Source organism: Netta rufina (genome assembly GCF_964035555.1).
Source record: "Netta rufina genome assembly, chromosome: 3".
Classification (NCBI taxonomy): domain Eukaryota; kingdom Metazoa; phylum Chordata; class Aves; order Anseriformes; family Anatidae; genus Netta; species Netta rufina.
This window is the reverse complement of record NC_140125.1, coordinates 29,634,182-29,662,149: the sequence shown is the minus strand read 5'-3', so window position 1 is coordinate 29,662,149 and position 27,968 is coordinate 29,634,182. Positions and strand designations below refer to the sequence as shown.

Below are 27,968 nucleotides of genomic sequence, written 5' to 3'. Positions count from 1 at the left end.
CAGCTGCATCTGCTTTAAAGGCAGGGCACTGCCCACCCCACTCTGGCTTGGTGTGGTGCTGGCCCCATGTTGCTATCGGATGTAAATGGCACAGCTAGTAAGACACAAGGGCAGAGGATGGAGTGAGCAAATTCTGTGTCATGTTGCTAAGTGAAATAATGATCATTGTTTGCCAGCCTTTGGTGCCTTTAATTTTACCGTCAAGCATTTGGCTTATTTGTAAAACTGTTGTCATCAATTTGTTGAAGTGCTCCTCGGAGCTCCCCTCTGCAGCTCTCCCTTAGCAGGAGGTGAGCTGTGATCTCTCTTCAGACCAGCAAAGAGATGGGGCATCCTGTCACCATCTGAACTCTTTGGGTGTTTATTTCTTGTCTCTAAATTGCTCTGTTGGACTATTGCTACATCTCTGAAGCAGGAATTACTGTGCTTTAGATTTAGAGCAGTAACTGCTGAGCTGGAAGTTGAAAATACTGCTACAAGGCTGGGCTGGGACAGAAAGTTTCTGCTTGGTCACCTTTGTGACTGCTCTCTCTCATTTAGAGATTGTCTACCTCACAAGTTACTTTGAGTTTAATGCAAGACCTATAGATAACCAAGTGCTTAGCTTCTTTGAAGAGCTGACATGTTAGATTTACATTTTTAATGCTAAATTTACTTGTTTTTCCCCCCAAACTTACCTCATTTTAAATAGTTGTTTGTTTTGTTTTGTTTAATAATACGGTGACAGCGAAAGTAAGATTCTTAGTAACAGCATTTATGTCTGTTTAGTTTAATCTAAAATATATTTGGTATGCAAAGCTTTTATGATGCACTATAGACTATTTGAAGTCTGTATTTTGGCACAGTTCTGAAGTAGAGCAGCAGTAGCACAAGTGATTGTTCACTGTGGATTTTCAAATCATATCTCATTTCCAGTGAAAAAGAACCAATTTGAAGCAATAGAAAGCATTTTTAACTAGTTAAATCTTTTTAGGAATTTAAAGTCAATATTGGAAAAAAAGGTGATTTTCATTACAGATGCTATTTTATTTTTTATGGCTGCTAACTAAAAGCAAAACATTTTGGTTAAGGCTTAGCAACATTTTGCTGAATTCATACAGCAATTTTATTTTCTTTAGTGAGGTGGCTTCATTCATGTTACTCTTGCTCCTTGTAGTACAATGGAAAGCCCAAATATCAAGTAGTCAATAATTCATTATATTCTTGGAGTTTGTATGGAAGAGTGCTTTGTGTATGTGGCTTTGCAGTTTGGGGCCCTTGATGGTTTTTGGTGGAATAGTTGATGTCTTCTACCCACAACAATTTCTTTATTTGAAGAAAAAAAAAGTTTTTGAAGAAAAAAAGTGGTTGTAGAGAAGGCACTGAAATGCCTAAGTAAATCAGTCAAGCAAGTGCAGCTCAATGCAGTCTTGACATCCCAGCAGCTACAGCGTTTGCATGGGGGGGACGACAAATTCTGTGACTTGTACAAAGCATGTGGTTTTGGAGGGGGATGGAGAGCAATTAAGTGTAAATTTTTATGTCAACAAAGCTTCATAATGACTTCAAAAATATTTTTAATTTGATTTTTCTAACAGCAAGTGACTTTATTGTTCTAATTGTTATTTCAGACATTTGTTGTCCTTTAATTACTTGACTTATGATAGGAAGCTTGAAATCATAGAAAGCATTTGATTTTCATCAGTGGCCCCACTACTATCAGGCAGTCTGTTTATATGCTGAGGAGAAGACAGCAGCGCAGTTTTTCAGCTTTCATATGCTTTAAAGCGGAACTAATTTTTTTCATGAGACCATATTGTTGTGGCTCACTGATATATTTTATAGCTGTTCTATAATTATAAGATACGTGGCTATTGCTTCTTGTTTTCAGTAGCTAACATTTCAGAACATAAAAAGGGTATATTCTTCATCTTCTTGTTTTATCGTAGATGGATTTACAAGTGATTCTCCTGTATTTTAGTATTCACGTTCATAGGTACCAGGACTGGAAACTTGACTTAATCTTATCTCTAAATTGTAAGCATTGAAAGATATGTTATTATTTTAAGTGACAAATACATGACTTCTTCCACCAAGGCTCTCAAAATGATAACTGCAATGCAATTATTAAATACTGAATAAAGGTTCAGCAATAATGAAGATAAAGAATAAGGACTGCCTAGAAGAAGACATGGATTGCATAAATGTAAAACAGCATTATGAACTTGCAGTTGATACTGAAAACTACTGTTTTATGTAGCGAGGAAGGGGGAGAATTTTTTAAAATTTAAAAACAAAAATAACCTCCCTAAAGCCAAAAGTTTTTAATTTTGAATTTCATTTTAATTTGCCACAAATCCTGTACTGTTGTTTGATTTCTTCTTGGAGATCAAGTTAAGTGCCATTACTTTGGAACAAACAAACAAACAAACCTGTAAATAGTATTTGGAATTCATTTGATTAAATGATATAAAATCCAGATTTAGCCTCATGCTTAAGGCCTATAGAAAATCTTGCCAAGCACACCACATTTTAATTGTGTCAAAGACTAAAATGTGATTACTTTTAATATTGGCACATTAATAATGGATTAATTGCATAGCAAAATGCATTTTAAACTTTCTGAACTTTTTCAGACCGTTCCTTCTGAGGTTGTGTAGTATAGTTACACTCTTCAGTCCTCTCTTCACTGCGACACAGATGTCCTGTTTCATTTTGGGATATTGTTATGGGTTTACTTATTTAGAATTACAACAAATTTAGGGATGCTCAGTGTCTGTGCCAGGCTCTCACGGTCCTGTCCTGTGATTGCCAGGCAGTTGTTGAGTCTAGAAGAGCTGACTTTCCCACCCATCTCTTAAGAGCTTTTTTTTTTTTTTTTCTTGGAGTCTATTTGCTCTTGAAAGGATGCTATTTATATTTGAAAGCAGTTTTCAGGCAGAATGTGCTCCGCTATATCAAGCTGTTCACAGTTCTGTTATCTTGAGTTGGCATCTCGTATTTCTCTGCTTTCAGCTTGTTTCCATTGACACTGCACAGAAGGGAGTAACAGGAATAAGCCAAATCCATTTCCAGGTATCAGTACCTAAAAAGTCTGTCCTAAACTTCAAAACCTGAATATATTGTGGCAATTTGCAAGACACCTTTGGCCTCTAATGAATTGCTTGCATACTTTCTGCCTGTTTGGGTGCTTGTTGCTTTTGTCTCAGATCTCTCCCTCTTGTATTGTTCTTCTTTTTGATGCCTTGTCACAATTTTTCATTCCATCATTTGTGTTTTTTTTCATTTATGCCCTTGGGTAGGCATAGTAATCAGTGAATCCCTTTGAATTTCATGTTGACTTCGTTTGTTCTTCCAGGGATCAAACTAGTTTCCCAAATTATTTTCTGGTCATGCAATTTGTATTAATATTTATTTTATTGCATATGTATGTGTGTTGTATAAACCCTTCGCTATTACAAGCAGACTTGTTTTAAAAATTGTATTTTTCTGATTGCATATGAGCTAGCAGCAAATAAAAAGGTGAGTCTATTCATCCAGTTAGTATTTGAAGTTGGATGGTAGGAAAGGAACATACAGAGTTAAAAAATAAGAATGATTTAAAAGTGTTTATCTTTGTGTGCCCTAATTGTATTGTATTGGCTGCATTGTTATCCAAGTGAACTGCATTTTCTTGTCCAAAGTAGATTTCCAGAGGCTAACTTCATATCTGGCTAACTTCATATTTGAAAGAGGACTTCTAGAAATTAATTGTAAGGTAAATAGGGTATTGAAAAGTATTCATCACAAAATTGTGATGATCACAATTTTTTATTCACAAAAATTGTACTGAATTGAGTCATAAAACAGCTTAATAAAGGAGTCAAAAGAGCAGTGTAAATTATTTATTTATCATCTGTGTCGTATTCAGAAGAGCAGGGAAAACGCTATTTACCAAAGGCTTGATCTTGATCCTTTAAAAGCAGTTACTGGAATATTTTTATGAAATTCCCCAGGCACAGGAGAATTGTTCTTAACTCACATGTGTTAACTCACTCCTTTTCTTAATTCACATGTGCTCAGGCTGGACCTGAGCACAGGCAGGCAGTGCTCACATCTCTGAGCTGGGCTTTGTGGCCAGGTGAGGAGGTTGCTGCTTGCCTTTATGGAGTGGGCAGTAGATGGAAAGAGCTGGGCTGTAAGCTTTTCTTTGCATCTGCCCTTTCAAAAAGGTGCTTTAATCATCACCTGTGCCCACTGATAAGGGTACTGCCAGTGGGATCAGGCCCTTACAGTCTTTATTAAACAACCTTAAATGGCTTTTTTGTACAATACTTTGATCATCAATAACCATTTAAGCTGGACTGTTAAAATGTTCACTTGCAATTTTCATGCCTTGCAAGATGAAGCATTTGTGATTCATCTACATACTGATTAATTATTCTTTTTGTTATGTGCATCAACTCATGAGATAGAAAAAATTGCTGGGCCAGAATTAACCAAAGTTGAGCATTAATGAGATCAAACAGACAGTTAATGGGTTTGAGAAGTGAACTACTGTAGAATCCCTTATGTATAGGCTTTTAAGATGTTATTTAAAATGATTAAGTTTCTGCTGAGTTCTGTTCCAACTGAACTGCAAGGAATTTTATTATTGACATTAGGGAGACTAGTATTTAATTTGCTTTACTTCACCACAATCCACCATCTGCCTTCTTAGGGAAGAGACTCGTGGGGATTCTTGGAAGTGCACAGTTTCCATAAAAAATTGGCATGCATCTGAGAGGGCAAGAAGAACCCCATCAATTTTGCAAGAAGTCTTTGCCTGCCAGTGGACAAGTAGGAGAGGTGACCTGATATTTTATTTCCTTCCCCAAACCCATCACCATTCAAATAACCTTTTTTGGAACCTTGTCCCTGTCTCTGTCTTTGGAGCTGAGTAACTGGGGCTCTGTTTCGAAGATACTGTGCTCATTGATCAATTGTGGTGTTGTGGTGTTTATTGGCAACTGCTGGGTCCAAGGGATGGAGAGATACTTGGAGATTTTTGCCCTGTGAGAGCATCTCTATCAATTGGCATGGTTTTTTAAAGAGAAATAGGGTGTAGGAAATCTGCTTTCAGGAAAGTGTTGTTGCTGGGGAGTGAGGGGCGTTGTTTTTTTGGTTTGCTTTGAAGCATTTATGATCAGTTATAACTAGTGTACTGGTTCACAGAAGTAAGTCCTCTGCTCTTTCTCATCCCTGAGGTGCTGGGAACAGAGAAGATCTGAAATCTTCTTGTAATAGTAGACAGGAAGATGGAGGTTTGAAAGATTGAGCAAGTCCTAGGTGGTAAGGTGAAAGATCTAATAAGAAATTTAGATCTAATAACCTTTCAGTAAATCTCTAAAATAGTCAGCATAGGAAATATGCTAGAGTGAGTAGAAATCCTGGGAAGATTGGTGTGGAGCAAGGCAATTCCTACCTTAAAGTACTGCTGAGTTTTCATCTAATGTTTCTGGCTTGTAGTGGGAAAATAAAACTTCAGCCATGTGGAACTATCAGTTAATTCTTACTCTGTTAGTAAGCCTGTATTATTTCCTGTTACATGCTATAGCACATGGCTTATGGTAGCTGTTAGAATAAGAAAAGAATGAGTGGTAGTTTAGCCTGAGTGGTGCTGCTGGCAGCCCAGATGAACCTACCTGTAGTTAAGCGAACTGAAAAAATACAGGGGCAGAAAAATCCTGGAGGTGGGAAAATGAAATCACTTGGAGTTTTTTCAGAGGGAAAAGGAATAGCTTGAGTGACCCATAAAGCCCCCTATTTTGGATCTAGAATATATATAATATATATAAAAATGTTTTTATATCTAATCACTCTGTGTAAATTAAGATAATAGATTATTTTGTTTTTTTTCTCTGTGCATGAACCTGTGTTTATGTAGAGATTTCCAGCTGCAAATGTCCGATCCTTTTATAAGAACAGCTGCTGAACTGGGATATATTGGGGAATATATTTACTACTTGGTGTTCCTATTGAATTTTCTTTGAAATAAGCTTTACTTTTGGTTTTACCCACCTACCTTTCTTGTCTTAGAAGTTTTGCTCTGTAATTTTTAATTGATCATTTCCATATATCTCATTGTAGCAAGCAAGTTTTACACATTACATCTGTATTGCATTTTCTTAATTTAGTCATTATAATGCATGATTAAGTCAAGTAAAATTCTTTTTATCTGTTGTGATGAAAGGCTGGTCTCTTTGGGATAGGTTACTTGAAGTGTTATGCTTTGCTGTAGTGTTTGTAGGTCAACAGATCCTCTAAAAAGAAAACGAAGCCATTTGAGCCTGTAAAAGAAAAAGAGGTGACCTTATAGTCTGGAGTTCTAGAAAACGTACAAAACTTAACATTACAAAGTGCAAAATAATTCATTTGCAGATAAAAAACAAGAAGGGCTGCTACAAATGAAGAACTGGAGGAACATCTGTAATAGGGCAGGGCATTTTATTTTGCCATTAGCATTAGCACAGGCTGCTTAATTTTCTTTGACTGGCATTAGATGAAAAACTTTATTAGTTTTCTCAGATTGCTGATTACTTGAAAGCAGCATGAAATATCAGTAGCCCTTATCATAGAATCTTTTTTCCTAAATTAATAATTTCATTTCTCATTGACAACATTTTTCTTTTTGCATTTAAAGAGTTTGGTAGGGATTAAAGAAAATGGCTCTGTGCTTATGCTACCTATTTGGAGATAGGATGAGATCTGCAGATCTCTTCATGGACTGTAGTTTGCAAATTCTACTTCTGTAAATGTCAAAATAATCTTAAGAAGTTATTGTACCATGCTCAAGTAATCAGACGGTGCTTGGTTTCACTTACATATTATACAGACGTGACACATTTTGTATTTGTGACTTTGGGAGAATTCATTTCTTCCATTTTATTCAGCTGATGGTCTGGTTAATGGCATCGTTATTTCATCAAGGAAGAGCATAAACGAGGAGGAATATCAGCTACGTTGTTGGTCATCTGTACATCTGAGAGTTGTGGTCATCTGTACAAATTCAACAGGCAGCCAGTTACTAGTGACATCCCTCACGGATCAGCACTGGGCCAGGACTGTAAGATGTTAATGATCTGTGCAGTAGGACAGACTGAGCCTCAGCAAGTTTTTAGGCTATGCCAGTTGATGGGGGAAATCATGGTTGATGTGCTAGAAGGTTGTTTTGCTGCTCTGAGAAAGTTTGACAGGCCAGAGAACTGGGAAAATGCAATGTCCCGCACCCAGGTTGGAATAAGCCTGTGTAACTGGCTAGAAGGCAGCTTTGTAGAGAAGGATCTGGGGGTTCCTGGCAGGCAATAAGCTGAATATGAGTCAGAGGAGGGCAACTTCATACTGACCTTTATCAACAGGATTATAGCCAGCAGGGCAAGAGAGAAGATTGCTTAGTATGAGGAGAGGCTGAGAGAACAGTTTCGCCTGGAGAAAAGCAGGGAAAGGAGAGATCTCAGTGTTTTCTACAACTTCTATGTGAGTGCCTATAAGGACAAGAGAACCAGACTCTTCTTGAGGGTGCCCAGTAATAGGACAAGATGCCATGGATACAAATTGCAACAGAGAAAATTCCAATCAAGTTGTCCCTTAGAGATATGAGTTCTTTATGTTCACTTCTCAGAGGGCTGTCTGCCTTCCACGGGATTCAATACAACATAAGTGATTCTCTCTCCTGGCAAATTCTAGTATTTTTGCCGAGGGTTAATTCTTGGTCTTCCAGTAGAATTTCTTTAATTTTGTTTTCTGCAGATCCCAATCATGATATGATTTCTTATCAGGGACTGAGTTAACTCTTCAAAATTGCTCTTCCCAGACTTTCCTGTACTTTCACCTTCTATTTGTCCTCTCTGATTCACAACATTTCTTAAGTTTCATTTTTCATGGAGCTTATCACAGCTTAGGTTCTCTGGTTACTGTCTTCTTGGATAAATTGAAAATAATAACAACAAAATATCCTCAGAAGCAACTTTGAGAGAAATACAGCTATCTTAACTGTCTGCTGTTTTGCTGGAACATGTTTACAGTTTCAGAAAAAGAGTTGTTAAAAGGTTTTCTTAAGTCTGTTACACATTTCAACATTCATCTGGTACTTAATTGGTCTGTTTATCCTTGGCATCTTTCCACTTGGTTTTACTCATTGAACTTCACGTAATACAGCAGTCATACAGAAGCAGGGAATGGCAGAGGTCTGATTTAGTCAGCTTTCTGACTAGGTATGTGAATTAAACACCAGCTGACTATAGAGCCTCCTAAAGATACATTTTCCCTGCAGACATCATTAGAATTAACTTCAAACCAGAAGATGTGTGATCTGGAGGTAGAAAACAAATATAGGTGATCCAAAAATACCTTTTTTTCTCTAACTGAGAATGGGAAAAGTCTTTCAGATTTGTGAGATTTTAATGGATCTTAAATATGTCTTTTGGTTTCTCATTGGGATATACATACCACTTTGGTTAACAGTTTGATTTAGTCACTCCTAGGCAATAGTCCAAGTGTAATTTCACTAGATTCTTCCTGTTACACTGTTTAATGGAAGCAGCTCCTTAGGGAAACTGCAATAAAAGAAGAGAGAATTGCTTAGGGATAGGTGCAATACTGCAGGTAAGGTATACCCAGAATTGCAAATGAAATAGTAACGCCAGTTTGAAAGGCATTGGTAAATTTTAATCTGGATTGCTAAGTAAAAGTCTGACTGTGAATGTTCAAGATTGAACTCATGCTGAGTAGGTGCAAGTAAAAACAAGGAGGAGGTTCAAGGAATGAAGAGCATATTTAATAAAAAGGAACTAAGGGCACTTGGCTGTGAAGGGTGAAAGCTAAGAAGGAAAATGATTGTCTTCCATAAAAATATTTTAGGAGAGAGGAATTCTGGGGTAGCAGATGGGTTACTCAAGTTGTAGGATAGAGTAGGTAAAAGGATGTAATTTGAGGCAGGTCTCTGCGTCTGAGAGCAGCAAGATAAGATAAAATATTCCAGTAGGAAAAGTGGAGATACAAACACTTTGAAGTTCTAGTATCTTTTCCTCATCTGGAAAATTTAAGAATAAGAGCATATGAAAAATTGACTGAAGTAGCAAAGACGGGGACTTGATCACCCAGGAAACCTTTTCCATTTCAGTTAGGAGCTATTACTTAAGTCCCTACACATGGGCTTGGCTTACTGTATTGCCATCTGACCTGCTTGGAAGTCTGGTAACCATCTGTTTTTTCCTGTTTGCTGCAGCTAACGTTAATCTGTGGCAAAGTTTCAAAGAACTATCACTAGAAATAATAATTAGAAATCGTAGTTGACAGTGCTGTGCTTGTTGATACAGTATTGGGAAGCTGCCAATATATCAATATATGCCCTTAAAAAAAAAAAAAAAAAAGTAAGCCAAATTAGACCTGCTTCATGGCTCTGATACAAAGAGTGATGACAATTTAGGCGTTAGTACTTAAAAGTCTGTCCCTGAATATTACGTACTGTCAGTGGAAACTTTCACAGGCCCTTGCTACCTCTTCCTTCTGCAATACTTCCTAGAAATTTACTACAGATGGATCCCCCTGCGTTTGTCATGAATGCTAGAGTAACAAGGAATCCCACTAATGATGAGATTTCACTGTACATAGACAAATCAGGTATGGTGGAGGAGCAAAACAGAAAACACAGAAGTGTGTTGCAGATTTCATAGCAATGCTGATTTCTGCCAGGAAGGTCATTCTGTAGAGATTTAATGAGCAGGGAACTAAAAGGAGCAAAACAAAAGGTGAAGGGGTCCCTTAGCATGTAATACGCAGAAGGGGGAGACAAGGAGAGGAGGAGCCAGGGAGTGGGAGAGTTCAATGTATAGAAGAACTAGAGCAAAAGATGTGAAAGAAAATATGGCATGTGGTTGGAACAAGCTGTTCTGAATGCACAGAGAAAAACATACAGGACTCAGTCAGTTGCCTTTGGGAAGCCTAATCCCAGAAAGGGACCCACACAAAAGGACTATGGTACCACACTCTGGCTGCTTCCTAAAATTTCTTCTTGCAAGAGTGTGAGACAGAAAATTTCCGAAGAGAGAATAGTTCATTCAAAATGATGCATTTTAAGTGCAGACCAGCAAAGTTTGTTTCATTGTGTAAAACATCAAAAAAATGAAGGGATAACTGTAAGAGAAATTCTTTGTTCCTTGTCACAAAATGCTCCACAATGAACCAGAATGAAGGTCAGTGCACCTGGAAAAAGCTGAGGGAGGGAAACAATGAGAAATAAGGGGAAGAAAGAATGAAGTTGTGGTAGTCATAGAGAGACTTTGATGGGAGAAATTTGTTATGCTATCTAAAGTTTTGTAGAGAAGATGTGAGCTTTTAAATTGCTGTTGTGACCCCAGATAAATGTCAGGCATATGCAAACACTGATTTCGCATCCTTTTTCAGCTATTTATATTTTTCATAAGATCACAGTGCCAGCTGTTTTCCTTATGTTGTCTTTAAACAGTATTGGGAAATCACCGTCTAAAGGGAGGTTCTGACACATGGTAAGATGACGAAAAGTTTTGCAGTGTGTTTTAGCCATGAAGAGGACAGAGGTGTGTCACAGCCAAAGTTTATAGCTTCTTGTGGCTAGGACATACTCACACATTTCCATTAGGCTATTGTTATAAAGAAAGCCCAAATGTATGAGGAGCAGATGGCAATTTCCATTCTTAGCCTGTGTCCATTAAATGAATTTCACACGTATCCCCAAGGCTTATAGCTGCTATGCATAAAACTGTAAGCAGAACATCATGTGCACCAGTTGACCTCTGTATCCTTGTGGCTTTTCATATGTGAAATTCAGTTACAGTGAAATTCAGTCTACTCTAAAATGAATGATGATTAATGTCTAGCAATACTGTTGCTTTCTTTATCATAAAAGTGTCTCTGTGTTTCATTTGAGACCTATTTTTGAGTATTTCAGACAAGCAGTTGTTCAGTGAAGCAAAATTCACTTGAGTCTTAATTTTTTCTCTGATAAAAATATGGGAATTACCCAATTTAAGCAGGGTGCAAACTAAAATTATGACAGCAAGCAAAGAATTGCAAGACTAGCATGTATGTTGACCTTTTAATTGATTACTAATTTTCAAATGTCAGCTCCCATCAGTACGTGGGCAGCCAGATAAATCCTGCATTAATTTGGTTCAACTGCCATCTTTTTGACATCTCTAGTGTCCTTATCAGTCAATCCAGACACATTTTTTTGTTATACTGAAGAGTAAATATATTTAACTGGGTGCTGAACCTTTAGGTTAGTATTAAAGATGTGGTACATTCCAATCCTTATCTCTGTTGAGGTAATGCAGAGGATCATCAGAGCTGCTGACACAGGCTGGATTGGAGTATTGATGATCTGGTGCTCATTGGTTCTTTCAGTATTCCCCTTGAAGAGAAATGATTAAATAGGACACCTAAAATATCACCTAAAATACATTTAATTAGAATTCACAGCTTTGAACCTTAGTTGATTTGTGTTCACGTATAGTGGGTCTTTCATTTGAAAATAATGCCTGTGATGTGTTAAAACAAGTTTTGTGTTGCTTGTCATCTAAAGGAAGCTGAAACAGTAAGATTTATTTATTTATTTATTTTGGAGTACGTTCTTTTTGGTGATGGTGGTATGGGAAGGAGGCTATCTGATATTTTTCTTGTGTAATGATCCATAGGACAGTTCAAAGAGAAAAGGTATTCCTGGAGTGCTTATCGTTATTTTTTTCTGTAGTCCCAGAGAATTAAGCCAAGTCTTCAATTGGTGAAAACCAATATTTTTCCACAGTGGTAACTGCTGACTGAAATGTTTATTTTTTTTTTATATTGTACCAACTATGAATCTGGCACTCAAAGTGACTGATGCATTGTGCATGTCTACATGCTATATTTGGCATTGTAGACATCGTGATGAGTGGGCATGAAAGCAGTTATGTGGGAACAGCAATAACAAAGTGATCTCCAAGTCCATTACGGAAAGCATAAAAAGGCCTAAGTGGTGGAGTTAAAATATGAGTGTGTATATAGTTAGCCTGCTTTAATTGCTTCTGCAGACCAATAAGAAAAAATGGAAGGAGACTAATTCCAAAGAGGGACAGCCTTAGAAGGGGAAAGCTAAAACGCAACTGCTAATTTTAGGCATTAGCTGAAGTGCCTAAGACTGGAGTTCAGTGAACACTTGAAGTAGGCAGGGCTATTTATTACAACTCTTGTGCCACTGCTACCTCCTGCAGCTGCATGTTAAATAGGATCAGGCAATCCCTTTGTGTTCTGAGCCTGGTCACAAACCATATTCACAGAATTTAGGCCACAGGTTGGCAGATTGGACAAACCTTTTACAGTAGGTGCAGGACAGCTTAACCATCTCTAGGTACACGTTTACTTAGCAAACCCTCTACCTGCCTTGCATTTTTGACATAAAATGCTGAGGCCTCTTTTTGTGCCAGGATGTCCTGGTGGCATCTGCACTGCCTCAGGTGTGACTGAGGAGTCACTGACCACTTCTGATGAAGAGCAGAAGCCCAGAACTGGTACATGTCTCCTTGGCTTGAAGCAGCTGGAAGGAATATCTTTTTGCTGCATGCGATAGCTATGGCTGTATTTTATTATGTGCTGTTAAGCAACGCTCCTTATACATGTATCCCACTAGGTTGCAATTCATATGGGCAGGGAAAGGAAAGTTAGGAAATCTGATTTTAGAACATTTAGTTGCACACACTGTGTAAGTTTTTCACCTTTCGAGGTGCTTGAGCGGGTGCAGAGAAGGGCGACGAAGCTGGTGAGGGGCCTGGAGAACAAGTCCTACGAGGAGCGGCTGAGGGAGCTGGGCTTGTTCAGCCTGGAGAAGAGGAGGCTCAGGGGTGACCTTATCGCTCTTTTTAGGTACCTCAAGGGAGGCTGTAGCGAGGTGGGGGTTGGCCTGTTCTCCCACGTGCCTGGTGACAGGACGAGGGGGAATGGGCTTAAGTTGAGCCAGGGGAGTTTTAGGATAGATGTTAGGAAGAACTTCTTCACTGAAAGGGTTGTGAGGCACTGGAACAGGCTGCCCAGGGAAGTGGTGGAGTCACCATCCCTGGAAGTCTTCAAAAGACGTTTAGATGTAGAGCTTAGGGATATGGTTTAGTGGGGACTGTTAGCGTTAGGTTGGAGGTTGGACTCGATGACCTTGAGGTCTCTTCCAACCTAGAAATTCTGTGATTCTGTGATTCTGTGATTCTTTTTATCCTCATATCTTGTATGGTTACCATTATCTTCCAGAAGGATATCCAGCCAGATTCAGAATATAAAGACAATCAAGAGGTGAAGAATCTTCCTTCAAATCAAAGGCTGGTGCTGTATATCCCTAGAATTCTAGCAGAGTTTGATTTCTTAATATAATAACTGTAAATATGCTCATTGCAGTGTTATCACTGATTTCACAGAATCCTGTATTCGTTAGGGAGACACTGACAGCAGCTTTTCAATTTAAGCATCACACTAGGCTGCTCTATTGAATACTCAGAAATGTTCAGATAAAGGGCCTGGAGTCCTATGCTGCACATTTGCAGAAAAGTATATTTAATACAAGAAATCTGAACATATCTGTGTTCACTGCAGATCAAATTTGAAGCATCATCTTAAGCAAGGCACTCAGCATCCCGGATTTTTTCTCTGGAGATCAAAGTCTTTGTGAACAAAGTTGAAAAAGCAGACAAGCAAATATCTGTCAAGAGCTTCTGAAGTGTGCATATATTCAGGCACATGCACACATACAAACACACATATATATGTATGTGCAGCCCATTGAGGTTCTCAGTGTTAGAGCTCATGATATTCTCAGTTAGATGCTAATAATGTGGGTGCTTTTGAGTACTTAGAGTTCACAATCCATTTTCAATTCAATCTTACCTGCTCTCCGTTTCACTTTTAATCATTGTGTTATGTCATTAATTTAAAGGGAAAACATTTTATTTGAAATTTAAATCAACAATGTAAACGTGATACATTTTGTAACTTATACTAAAAGAATTAGAGTAAAGAATTAATTGCAAAGTAAATATCTATAATACACATTTTATTTTTTCTTTACTGGATATGCCATGTAATTATCCAAATACACTACATAACTTTATGCTCTGGAGTTTGGTCTCAAGTAGAAATGCAGGGCTTGACCTTCCAAATCCTTACCACTGAGTGTAATGGAATGTTCAAATGTATTGATAAACTGTCAATACCTCTTTTATTTTTATTTTTTTTGGACACTTTTTCTCTGAACGCAGTCAGAGTTTGTTCTGCGTGTTTTTGAAATAGTATTTATACCTTGTCTGGAAGAATATTTCTTAATCCCTTTCAGAAACAAGAACTGCAGCTGTGGTTCTGTTGAGCTAAAGAGAAGATTGTATTTGGCCAACATGACAGCTAATGAATAGACCTGAGGAAGAAGAGCGGTAGGATTGATATGACATGACGTAGGAAGAAGTGGAAGGCTCGAAGGTGACATAGTAAAAACTGAAAGGACAAATGTCAGAAAGATGGTAGGTTTTGAGTAGGTATTAAAAATGTGGAGTATAAAGGAAGAGCTGGAACTTTCTGAGGAGCTGTCAGAGGTTGGTGGTTCCAGGGCTTCTGTATTAAGAAAGAGAGAGGTCAAAAAAGGTCGCGTTTAAATAGAACCCTAATTTAGGGACGCGGCTGATACACCTCTTTTTCCTTTTTCCTTTTTTTTTTTTTTTCTCTCTCTCCCCTCTCATGTTTGAATTGGCCTTAGGGCAAAAGTGTTGAAAAGTATTGTCTGTTTATCTTTCATTTCTTTATTATCTCATACTAAAGGTTCCAATGTATTCTTACATTTCTTCCCTTTAATGGTGAGTAAATTCAGATGTCATGGACACACTCAAGTGCCTAAGACCTGTATGCTCTCTAGTGTAAGACTCTGGATTGATACTAACTGGAGTGAATAACACTCAGCAGCTTAATATTTTAATATGGTATGAAGTTTGAATTTAAAAAAAAAACAAAAAAACTTGCCTTTTATACTTGTATAATCGTTACAGCTGAACTTCTCAACAGACAGAGCTATAAACGTTTGTTAATAACCTAAGTTTATTGAAGGGACAGGCATATTGCCTCTGCCTATTTTAACTGTCCTAGTCCTCTTTCTAATCTAAATAACCAAGATCCTAAGCAAAGACCATCTCTGTTTCCTTCAGAGGAAGAAAATTGATGTAAGATCAGAAATTAACCTTGTTGCTTTCTGACCAAAGAACTGTCAAAGATAAAGGAGAATCCTTAGCTTGGGAGAGAATTCAACTAAGATTTCTAAATGCAAGTCATGTAGTTGGGCTTAGAAGCATCTTACTATATAGGTCAAGGTCTATTCTTTGGTAGGCATTAGATACCATATACCACTTCCCACATTTCTGTTCCTGAATCTTAGCTCTGATCCTTGTCTCCCTCTATGACTTCACAGAATCATATAACGTTACTTTTAGGTTTCTTAGTCTGTGTGAGGTATACTTGAGAATATTCAGCTATGTAACTGAAGCCTATGTTGGCATTAATCAGATTAAATAGATAAAACAATAGGAAATCCGAGAGGGGAAAGATACTTCACCCAACAGGTATAAGATTATGTGCTAATGATTTTGAGCATAGGTAAAGTCTACTTTAACTATCTTGCTATATCCTGCTTTGCTTTATTTATAGGTCACTTTAGCAGAATAAATTATGTCACCGTGTCTGATCTTCCATGAAGTCTGCAAATGACCTGCTCTCTTGGAAGTTTCTGTTACATATTCAAAAAAGAGCTTTGTGGGTCATATTGGAACAAAACAGCTTTCATTGATGAAACTGGGACTTGTGAACTCAAACTTTTATGAGGAAAGTTTAACAAAGCTCTTCTTCACTAAGCACTAGAACTTTGCTGTTATGCCCAGGAGGAGGGAGGATTATGAAGGCAAAATCTTTGAAACTTAGGTAGTTGTTTTTGTGTTTTCTTTCAACTTCTGAGCTTGGTGATGAGTTTTTGAGAGGAAAAGGGAATATATTGTGGGGAGGGTGGTTTGTTTTGATTTGTCGTTTGTGGTTTTTTTTGTTTGTTTGTTTGTTTGTTTTTGTCAAAATCAGTTCACTACTACAAGGAAATGTCTGAATTCCAAAGACAGCGTTTTAACAGTGTCTTTTGTCTGCTAAAGAAAAAATACAGTTTAAGTCTTTTGCTTAAAAAAAAGACTGGGAAATATATTAATAGATACTATCCATTCTGAAGAATGGTTTCAATAACTGGAAGGCATTTGGCTTCTATTGTATAGTCAGACCAAAAATAAAAAATGGCAGAAGCTGCATAATCAAAATCCCTTAGTTAGTCCTAGTGTGTTGAATGACAGATTGAAAAGCTGGGAGCTGGTCTCTTGGTGAAGAGCAAGTTCAGCCCAACAGTGAGGGCAAGCTTCCTTACCAAGAGGCACCTTGACCCTGACACCTTGACCTTCTCCACCCAATCTGTATTTCTGCTTGGGATTGCCCTGGCCCAGATGCAGGACCTTGCACTTGGCCTTGCTGAACCTCGTGAGGTTCACACTGGCCCACCCCTCAAGCCTTCCCAGGTCCCTCTGAATCCCTTCCCTCCTGCATGTCAATTGCACCACACAGTGGAGTCACTTGCAAACTTACTGAGGGTGCACTCGATCCCACTGTCCATGTCGTTGTCAAAGGTGTTAAATAGTGCCAGTCCCAATATTGACCCCTGAGGAACACCACCCATTACTAATCTCCACTTGGAGATAGTTGACAACTCAATAACATGAAGTCAATGTCTCAGAAATATGCATACATGTGTTTGGCTGGATCAGGGCCCTAATCTCAAAAATAATATTAAGCTTTCTGGTCTTGGCCAGGTCAAAATCTGAGTGGACAATATCCTGAGCAAATAAATGTCTTTGGAGAAGACTGAAAGTAACTCTCTCATATCCACATGTGACTGTGTGGGCAATGGAAGAGGCCCAGAAAGACATGAATTCATTTCTCATCTTTGCCACTGTATTTTTTTTAATGTCCTTGTAAAGATCACTTTTCCTTTTGTGCCTTGATTTCTCTCTCTTTGGAGAGTAGGTGCCAGTCCTTGTTGTATACAACAGCTCTGGGACCATGGAAGCTATTAATTGTATTGGGACTCTTGGCAATGTTAACTGTTTAAAAAGAAAGTAACTACGATTTCAAGGGATCTAACTAAATCTTTATTAAGTTCCAAAGGAGTATTAAGTGCAGCAGAAACAAATCTAAAGAGGTTGGGTGTTAGACTAAATTTTTTTTTCTGAAAATATGGCAATACCAATAGATGAATAAGGTCCATTTTAGAGCACTAGTTATTTTGAAAAGTTTATAAACAAGAGTTAATGTAGTTAAAATGCTTTAGAATAAAACATACTAGAAGACATTAAAAAACAAGTTGTATTTTTAACTTCACAGTTAATTTGCTGGTGCTACAGGTGTTACTGTAATGATGTTAATTTTAATGTTAATCAGTAGAATAATGTTTTTAAATTGTGTTGTGGAGAGCCTTGTCAATAACTGTAGTTTAGCAATATGTATGTTGTTTGATTTTACGGAATATTTTGAAGTTTTAATGAAAGAGGAGTTGTGCCTGTTTTGTTTTGTTTTTTTTTTTTTTTTTTATTATTATTTTCTTGCCAAGCCAGGAAAATAAAAATATAGTATACCACAAATTTACTTTATCAAAATACTTTTTTTCCCCAGTGTTAAAGACTACTAAACTTTAATTTTTTAATGTATTAACTTCACAAACATACTAGATTTTCTGAAATAGTATTAAAATTTTCCATACAACCCTGTAGGAAGATACTGAAGTATTTTTTTTTCCTTGTTTTAACAGCCAGAAAGTGCCCAATTCTAATTTATACTAGATGTTTGTATTAACGATTTACTTATTGAAAAGAAAAGAAAACAAAGCAAAACTTTGAAAACCATATTTATATTGCTAAAGTTGATAATTAACAGTGATAATAAATTCAGAAACAGTTTGGAAGTACTTGATTTAGTTGAATGCAGCAAAAAGGAGTAGTCTCTACAATGTTGGTTTAGCTTCTTGGATCCATGTGAATGTGTGTAATTTGCAAACATTTTGAATAATATTGACAGTAAGATCAAGAGCCTTCCAAAAAGAACAGGAAATTAAATAATAATAATAATAAAAACAAATAAAAAAGCATAATCCTCCTCCTTTTCTTAACTACATGATCCTAGTCAGAGCCACGTGCAAGTAAACAAAACAGAACAACTAGGTAGCTTAAAGCAGTTGGAAAGAGAGAATTCATATGCAGAGACTGCTATTTAATAAAATGCCAGCTGTAAAGGCAGACCTTTACAGAATACTTGGGAGTGTGCATCTTAGAGAAATTAAATGGAAGAATGAGAGTCACAAAGAATGAAGAGATTTCATGCTTTCCATCCTCACCTTAAGGACTGACTCCATTTTTCTATGTTTAATTTTTGCAGAGCTTCAAAAGCTTAGTTTGCTTTGCTACATTAACAGTACCTCATCTCTGCATTTTACTGTTTTGGGAAGTGCAGAGCATGGCAGTTAGCAACTTCAGAGTGAGTTGTGAGGTGTCCAACTGCTGAGAGCCTCTGGGAGCAGATGTTGAACCACAGGCCCAAACCTGACATTTTTTTAAGATTTGGGACTTTTTCATAAAGAAAAGTGCTTATGTTAAGTGCTTATTTTTTCCTTATCTATTCTCAGGGTTGCTCTTGTGGAAAATATTCCTGAAGGGATCAACTATTCAGACAGTGCACCATCTCATTTGTCTCTTTTCCAAGGCTGGATGAATTTGCTAAATATGGCTGAAAAGTCTGTTGACATAGTATCTTCCCAGTGGGACCTCAATCACAGTCATCCATCAGCATGCCAGGTATGTTCTAGACTAACGAAAGGGTGGGACTTTAACAATCTGATTTTGTTGTTTCACTATTAATTTTTTAGAGCCGCAGCCCTTCCCTATAGCAGACCTATTTGTTTGGTAGTTTAAAAAAATGAATAAAAAATACTTTCTTATGAGGATTTTCCTGACAATACATTAGTTTTCTGAGAATAGTGGTACACTGGACTAGCAAACATATTCATCACATATTCATCACATATTCATATTGCTTCCATCTTAGGAAAGGATGTAATTGTGTAATCTTTAGAAACCTGCAAATTTGCACCTGTATTAACTCGTCCATAATCTGGGAATATCCATAAATCCATATGCTTATTTTCTGTTTGATGAAACTGATCAGGTAAAAGATCGATTATGTGGGTTAATTCTGCAGCCAAATAGATGAGTAGAATTACACTTAGAACTCATCTGGTACAAAATGTATCACATGATTCTTCATATCTTTTCAAAATGGATCTTGGTAGGGGTTCAGGATTTCTGCAATTATGTGCAATAGGAAAAATTATAAATCATACATAGCAAATGAGACAGTCATTACAATGAGACTATGCCAACAAACACATAATTCTTGATAGCAGTCCTCTTAGAAAGGTGGTAAGGGCAGGTTTCCGCTTAATATCACCCTGTCAAACTAAGATATCGAAGAACCGAGAGGCTGAGAGTATCTCTGTCAACCAAATGGATTCTTTGTTGGGGAAAACAAACAAACAACAACAACAAAAAAAAACCACTCAGTTGATGTGGAATTGGGTTAAAATGACAGCAGGGTAACTGTAAGGAATCTACAATACTATACTATGTTACAAACTTTTCACTTTCCTCTCTAGTTCTGTTGATGTGCAGTAAAAATGCCTTTTGCTAGCTGATGAAAGTGACTGGTATTCTGAGCAACAAAAGATAGTATTTCAAATAGTCTGTGTTTTCAAATTGTGAACTAGATGCTACTTCTTTTTAGAGAGACTATAGCCTAGTTGAAGGGCATACATTCACCTGTCTTCAGAATAAATCTACTGCATGTCCGTTCAAATGAGTGAAAACTTGAGGTGAGCAGTCAAATGGAAAACGTAGCCCAAACCCTTCCTTTTACAAATATTGGAATATAGTTAGTGAATAAATTTAGTGAGTATCAAAATATTGAGATTTTTTACAATGTAATTATGCAGCTAAGCTTTATTTAAATTTATTGCCTAAGAAACTTCAAACCCATGTACTGTCATTCAAGCAGATGAATTCAAAGACATAGTGCTTTAGATGTTTTCAGGATGTGCATGAATTGGTATGTGCATGAATCTTTTAAAAAATTTTTGTCTGAAAATATTCAACATGTCATTTGCTTCAAAACCAGCAGAGCCTGACAAATCCCAAACAGAGAGTAAAAATAGCAAACTGGAAATTGGGATTTCAGCAGTTAAGCATCAAATCCATTCACTGTTCCACATTTTCATGCAAAGTAAAACTATAAGATATTGCCGAATGTCAGAGCAGGGAAAGGAAGAAGGTACATGTAAGTGGATTTGCTCCTTCATCCCCAAATACATTGTTAAAGTCATAAAAAATGAGACATTTTTTATAATATTCTATTTTAGTTATCTATTTGGAATACATAGGTCTTACAAAAGCAAGTAATTACTTCTGTTTAAAAAGTGATTAATATTCCAGTCATTTCCTCATTTGTACAGCAGTGAGGGCTGAACAGCTGATAGATCTTTCTGTCAAGCTTGTCTATTCATCCTAAAACTCTGTGCTGTTATTGACCAGTCTAATTGCTAAAGAAATTGATAAAGAAGCAGACTTTCTTAGCAAATCACTGCCCTGGAAAAGGTATATCAAGTTTAGTGTGTGAAAGAGGGAAGAAAATGTGTATTGTTGCATATGCTTTCTCCCCTAATAAAATGAAAGACAAATTTGAGAGGATTTTCAGTTTTCTGGTGATTTTCAGAAGTATAAGTCAAATATCCTTGAGTCTTTATAAATTTGAGTTCAGGAGTATGTGAGTTTTGCACTCACATACGAGAAGTGTTACGTGGAGAGAGATGCAAAACTTCTAGCTTCTGAGGTGCTTAATGAGTAAGTTCTAGTTGTTCCCTGGATGATGCTTGTTTTATCAGAGACTAAGGACATAACCATTTTCCATATGGACCCACATCTTGCTGTATAACTAACAATTTTCATTTTGTGAATATTACAACATATTATAAAGCAAGTTTCTTTGTGAGAGCACTTTAACAGATGTGGATTTTTAGAGAAGAGATGAGTAGGCTAAATTGCCTTTTCTCAATTTATTACAGGGCTTAGCTATGTTCTCTACATGTGTGTTTGTGTATTTATATACACACATGAATCTGTGTATGTATGTATACATATGTACATCCAATATACATACTGAAGAAAAATACAGCAGGAAGTTTCTGCATTTTTGTATAGACATGAATGCATATATATATATATGCACATCCAATATATATATGGATGATAGATAAACATATATGCTTATGTGTATATAAAATTGCAGAATTTTGTGCCTTTTTTTCTTCAGTTTTGTTAGTGGTTATGTTACCTTGTGTCCTTACCAGTTGCCTCACCGTGTTCTGTGGTTCTAAATCTGAAGAAACAGTTATTGCTGACTGAGCTGTCCAGGTTGCAGCTGCTGTGCTCATGCATCTGAGTTTATAAGCCTTGCTGAATTGGAGTCTTCAAATGCAAATACATGATGCTACAATGTTTTGTGTGCTTCCACAGCTTAGCAGGTCAAGTAAACAAATCTTTGGCAAAATAATGAGTAAGCTTTCCATACCTGCTTTTCTCATTCAGAGGAAAAACGTGTTTTGGCATCTTTGTGTTCTCATCTGTGCATTTTCAAGATAGCAGGGTAGTTACACAGAAGGCTTTGAGATTTTTGGAGAATGCAAACGTGAATCCTCCTGTGGCAGTCTGATGTTCAGAGATATCAGAGGACAGTGGAAACAATTTTGAAAGATAGCTTATAGTTCAGTTGCAATGAAGGGAGAGGTGAACATAAAATCATTCCAATTTCATGATTTTCACAATTAATTTCCTCTGAGTCATCTCATGTTTAGAAACATTAATTCAGAGTGACCTTATACATAGTTTCAAAAAGTCTTCCCTTTCAAATTTCATTTTAAGTTTAGCAAGTAAGAATTGATGCTGTCATGGCTTATTGATATTGTCGTGAGTAGCCAGTTCTCCCTGGATGGATATTTGCAGAACCATAAGATGATCAGAGGATAGACCTGTGCCTGACTTTTACACTCATCACACAAAAACAGGTGGTTCTGACTTATCTCTAGTTACCCACCTACCTATTGTGCACTCCCAAATGGCTTGATGGGAGAAGTCTCCTGCTCCACCTAAAAGTGTCAGGTAAGCCAGCTGTCCAGCTTTGCAGTGAATCTCTGAGGGTGAGCTGTGTGTCACTTGCAGACAGCCATCACCCAAGGGTCTTACGTGATTTGTTTGGTAGGACAAATGCTAGTGCCAAAGCATAAGTATCTGTCCTTGACAACTAATAAAAAATGCAAATAAGTACAAAGAAGACAAGAACGCCTCTAAACCTGGTGGCTACCAGCAGAAATTGGCTACAGCCAGCTATAGAGATTGCAGTGTATTTTATTTTCTGTAAACTCATCTTTACAAAACCATCTCTCCCTTTCAGGTATTTCCCTGATTCAGCTGCCACAGAATGAGACACAAAAAAGAAATTTTAAAAAATGAGAGTTTTTATAGTGAAAGCATTTTTTTTTAATTCTGATCAGAGATTTCCTTACCTGTTTTGCTAGAAGAATGTGAGGAGAGCATTTGAGTTTCTCTCTTCAGCATTAAATAGCAGAAGTTGAATTTAGGATTTCTTCATTTATTTCTTCTGTTGGTTTCTGCTGGTAAACTGTGATTGTTAGTGATGTTTTTTAGATATACCCAAAGGGTTGATCATTGGATAACATTTTAAAATATTAGTAGAACCATATAGAATAAATTCAGAAGAAAATTCTGGAAGTGACCAGTTTTATTCTGTCACAATAAAAAGCTAAGCATTGTCTTAATTGTAGGAATCTAAGTTAACAAAGAGCACAATAATTCAATTTTAGAAAACTTAATAAACAGCATTTTCATGTTTGTATATCCCCTCTTTTATTTTGAATGAGGAATGCATACTAATAAAGACAACAGCACGCAGGGGAAATCATCCAGGATAGAATCAGTCTGCCTGGTAAGGGTTAAAAAATTCTTTTGGGGGGAATTTCAGAGCTTTTCGGTAGTAGTAACTTTTTTTGTCTGTTTTAAATTCACCAGCTTACTCTGCTGTACAGTTGGGACTGATGTTTCAGATGGATAGTAGTTTAAAGCTGCCATGAGAGTGTCTGTCTCTTCATTTGATGTATACATTTTACAGCCTATTTTGTCGTTTTCAGTAAGTTTGCTAACACAGCACTGTGGAAAGTGTAAGAGAATATTTCATCAGGATAGGCATTTTTCCTAATGGTATATTCTGCTAAAATGCAAATAGGGTACAAAGTAGCGTGCTGCATTTTCATAGCACTTGCCTTGTTACTACTTCTCATCCCTCACAAGCTAACTCCATAGAAATGATTCTGATCGCTGTCACGTAGTCACACAGCAGCCTGGTATTGTCTCACAAAGGAAATGTGGTCTGAATGACAGCATGAGGGTTTATATTCAACAGAAGCATTTCAAATGTGCTGACAGTAGTGACAAAACTCTTCAGACCTTCTGTCCTGTCTTTTTCCCTTTTCATAGAACAAAATGGTAAAACTGCAAGTAAACATGTCAGAAAGTGTAGAAACTGAGTTTCAAATTAATATTAATGGGAAAAGAAGGCCAGGTACTTCAACAATGAAAAAAAGAATCTCTAGTATCCTACTTTAGTACATGCAGATTTTTAAAGACAAGTGTATTTGTCATAGTTGTACAGAGTGCCTAGACGAGTTTCGATCCCTGCTGAGGGATGATGCAGTGAGAGGAGACAGCAGGAATTATTTCCAGTTCTGACACTGGGTGGTGGGGTGCTGTTTTTTGTGTTCCAGTATAAACATACGCATTTCTGGTGAGCGTGCTCCTAGTTTTAATCAGCCACAGTTTATGATTCTGTAATCATCACAAGAGATGCTTTAAATGTTTCTATCAATGTGAGGTTTCACCATTTATGAGCATATTTTGATGAAAAAAAAAAAATGATAAATGTATAGCATGTAATGTTCTGTAATGGAAAAGAGATGTATTTTCAGAGAAGATGCTTTGATTGGAATGCAGGGCTGCACTCCAAGTGATCTGTTCACCCACTGAAATGTCAGACTGGTCTGTAAGAGACAGACAGCTAGATGGTCTGTCCAGGGTGCTGCGTTGGTCACATCAGCACATACTAAGATTGGGTAAAACGGATCAAGGCATTGGCTGGAAACTGAGCAGAAACCAGTGTAGTCATTGCAAGTCCCAGATTTGACTTCAGTGCCATTCTGCAGCAATTGCAGGAAAGGCCCTCTAAGGGGACCACTTCTGTGCCCCAGGGTCACAGTGGTGCTGAACTCTGTTGTTGGCTGCTAAGTTCCTGCAAGCCATGGGATGCACAGGGAGCTGTGCTGTAGGTTCGAGCCAGCAAGCAGGCATATGTAACAGAAGTAAAACATAAACATTCTGTGTTTCCGTTGCAGCCTCTGGCTGCTCTATAATATTGAGAAACCTAGTTCTTAGGAGGCTGGGTATTCTTATTTTGCCGCATATACTCAAATACTGGGAAGTGAATCTTAGGCAGTATGTCTGTACTATAGACAGATGAAGAGCTGGTTTCTGTGACTGCTGAAATCCCAGTAAGGCTCCAAGTGTCAATCTGCAAGTGTCAATTACAGGGCAAAGGATGGCTTTCCCCTCACTGCTGCTTCTGGTTGTGATGTGGGAGGAGGGTTTTTTGTCTGAAGTTTTGTTGGTACACACTACATCAGATTGCTTCATCCCTAACTGCTTCTGCATTGACTGTGGTTGTTGAACAGAAAGATCCTTCTAAGATTTTAAGAGTAATGTTTTGTATGGAGAATTCTCTAACATGGTCTTGTGGAAAGCTTCCACCTATTTGAAAGTTGATATGTGTTTTTTGTTTTTTTGCTTTAGCTTGACATACGAGATTTTTCCTTGTGACCAGCACAACACTGAATCTATGTGAGCTATGTAGCTAGGGCAGACGCTTCGTCTGCTGATTAAACCCAAAGATTTTTTGTACAATACTGCTAATTGTAAGTGGTGCCTGCTGTAGTAAGTTCGAACAGCAGCAAGGAAGCAGGCTCTCTGTGGCTGTAGTAACCATGGCACAATATCCAGTAGTACATTGGATATTTTATTCTTTTATTCTGCACATCATGTAGCTAGATGCTTCTAACCAAGCATTTTCCTTTAGCTTAAGATATGAATGTAAAAAGTAAACATTTACTATGCAAAGGTCTACTTTTTATTTGCTTCTTGGACGTGGAAAAATGTGACTTGATTGAAAATTTTATTTCTCATATGAAACAATTACCTTGATTTCTGTTTTAACATGTATACAGTTGAGTATGATATTCCTTTTTTTGTTTTGTTAGAAATAAGGCTCACACAATAAAGTTAAAGCATTGTAAAAAGGAGAAGTGTATGAAATACATTTACATTATTGTTCTCCTTCCTGGTATAGCTCATCTGAAAACAAACGTGACTACAAGAAAATGTTTTGTACTATGGTTAGGACCACTTACAAAAAAATTACTCATTACAAAAATATGTGTAATCTGTAAATCTTTTCCTTGCAATTTTTATCCTAGTTTAACAGAATGTAATTATTTATAAGAAAGCTAATGTAAAAATACATTTATGCAGAACTGGACACCTCATTCTGTGTGTGTCACCTGACATTGATAGTATTGCACAGTCTGGGAAAAGGAAGAAGCAAGTTTGTCCTTCAGAATAGTAATTTTCTAACCTTTAGGTTAGATTTAACCATATTTTGGAACATATTTACTCAGCTGTTATACACATTTACATTTTTTGTTTTAATGTGCCTCTTTTTTATTATTATTTATTTTTGATATGCTACTTAAACAATTCTATCTTAAAATTTCTGCTTTCCTTTACTATTTTTCCTAGGGTCAGCGTCTTTTTGAAAAATTGCTTGAACTGGCATCTCGAAATATTGAGATAAAACTAGTGAGTGATATCCTGCCTGTGGAATCAAAAGTATTAAATGACTTGAAAACAAAGGGTAAGACCAGGGTCTTTATGTTGTTATGCTATTGACTGCTACGTAATGTTTCTTTTGCTTTAAATGAAGGCTCGAATGGCATACATAAAATGCAAACTGTTGTTGAGCAGTGTTGTCCAATAATCCTATACCTCTCTTTGGTGCATTGTTATCAAAAATTGGAAACTTCTACAACTATTATTGTAGTTGAAGTAGAGGCTTGCACTTTGCAAGTGGTTAAAAATGTGGTGCGGTGCTTAGATAGATGGTTAAAGCCATTATTTCCATATTAATAGTAGGCAATGTAACTTGAGATGTTGCTGTTACATCCTGTGGGACAAGATAGTTTCCTCTTTTAAGCAACAGCAAAATAATTTAGTAAACCAACATGTCTATGCTACTGATGATTCTGAAGCACTGGAAAATACTAGTCAGCTTTAGCCGACTGACACATGTTTCTGTGCTAAAGGTATTTCTCAGGTGCCTGCTTTCTTAATGATTGTTTGGAAGTTCAAAATCCCTAACCAAAGAGGGATTACGCGCTGACGCTACATGACTAAACTTGTTTTATGTAACAATGTGTGGAAAAACAGCAAGGAGAATTTTTAAAATGCTAAAAGAAATTACAATACCTAAAGAGTTTTAACAATCTCACACATGTTTCTCCTGAATGATAATACATTAATTAATCTATATAATCTGATATAAAAAATAATCTGATTTTTAAGGGTAGGATACATCTTTAAATGGCAACAAGAACCTATATATTTTGACAATAATCATTTTTGACAGAGATTTATCTAATATATGGATCGCAAAGGGAATTCTTAAAAACAAATTAATCTAAGCAGTTGCTACTTTTACCAGCACCCTAACATAATGTGCTTGTGTGGTGAAGAACAAACAACACTCGTTTCCAACAAAAGTTAATTTTGATTTAACTTCTTTGTAATCTCCTGACCAAGAAAGTAAAAGAAAATTGTTAGAGGAAGTCCTGATTCCTTAGAGATCACCTTTTAATCAAGACTGACATGTTATTTCAGCAGGCGATCAGGCCCAGTCAGCATGGCTTTATGAAAGGCAGGTCATGCCTGACGAACCTGATCTCCTTCTATGACAGAGTGACGCGCTGGGTGGATGAGGGAAAGGCTGTGGATGTGGTCTACCTTGACTTCAGCAAGGCTTTTGACACCGTCTCCCACAGCATTCTCCTCAAGAAACTGGCTGCTCTTGGCTTGGACTGGCGCACGCTTCATTGGGTTAGAAACTGGCTGGATAGCTGGGCCCAAAGAGTCGTGGTGAATGGAGCCAAGTCCAGTTGGAGGCCAGTCACTAGTGGCGTCCCCCAGGGCTCGGTGCTGGGGCCGGTCCTCTTTAATATCTTCATTGATGATCTGGACGAGGGCATCGAGTGCACCCTCAGTAAGTTCGCAGATGACACCAAGTTAGGTGCGTGTGTCGATCTGCTCGAGGGTAGGAAAGCTCTGCAGGAGGATCTGGATAGGCTGCACCGATGGGCTGAGGTCAACTGCATGAAGTTCAACAAGGCCAAGTGCCGGGTCCTGCACCTGGGGCGCAATAACCCCAAGCAGAGCTACAGACTGGGGGAGGAATGGTTGGAGAGCTGCCAGGCAGAGAAGGACCTGGGAGTGATGGTGGATAGTCAGCTGAATATGAGCCAGCAAGTGTGCTCAGGTGGCCAAGAAGGCCAACGGCATCCTGGCTTGTATCAGGAACAGCGTGACCAGCAGGGCGAGGGAGGTGATCGTCCCCCTGTACTCAGCTCTGGTGAGGCCGCACCTCGA

The 27,968-nt window shown here is 37.5% G+C and overlaps 1 protein-coding gene across 2 annotated transcripts in view; it reads left to right on the top strand.

Annotated features, from left to right (window-relative positions):
- Positions 1 to 27,968, top strand: part of PLD5 (phospholipase D family member 5) — a gene marked incomplete at both ends in the record, with an annotated part of 170,899 nt that overhangs the window by 82,736 nt on the left and 60,195 nt on the right. For both annotated transcript variants that reach the window (XM_084284035.1, XM_084284036.1), the window contains 2 exons: positions 18,731 to 18,899; positions 26,070 to 26,184. In XM_084284035.1, coding sequence (XP_084140161.1) covers positions 18,731 to 18,899; positions 26,070 to 26,184 — 284 coding nt within the window. The remainder of the gene's footprint in view (positions 1 to 18,730; positions 18,900 to 26,069; positions 26,185 to 27,968) is intronic.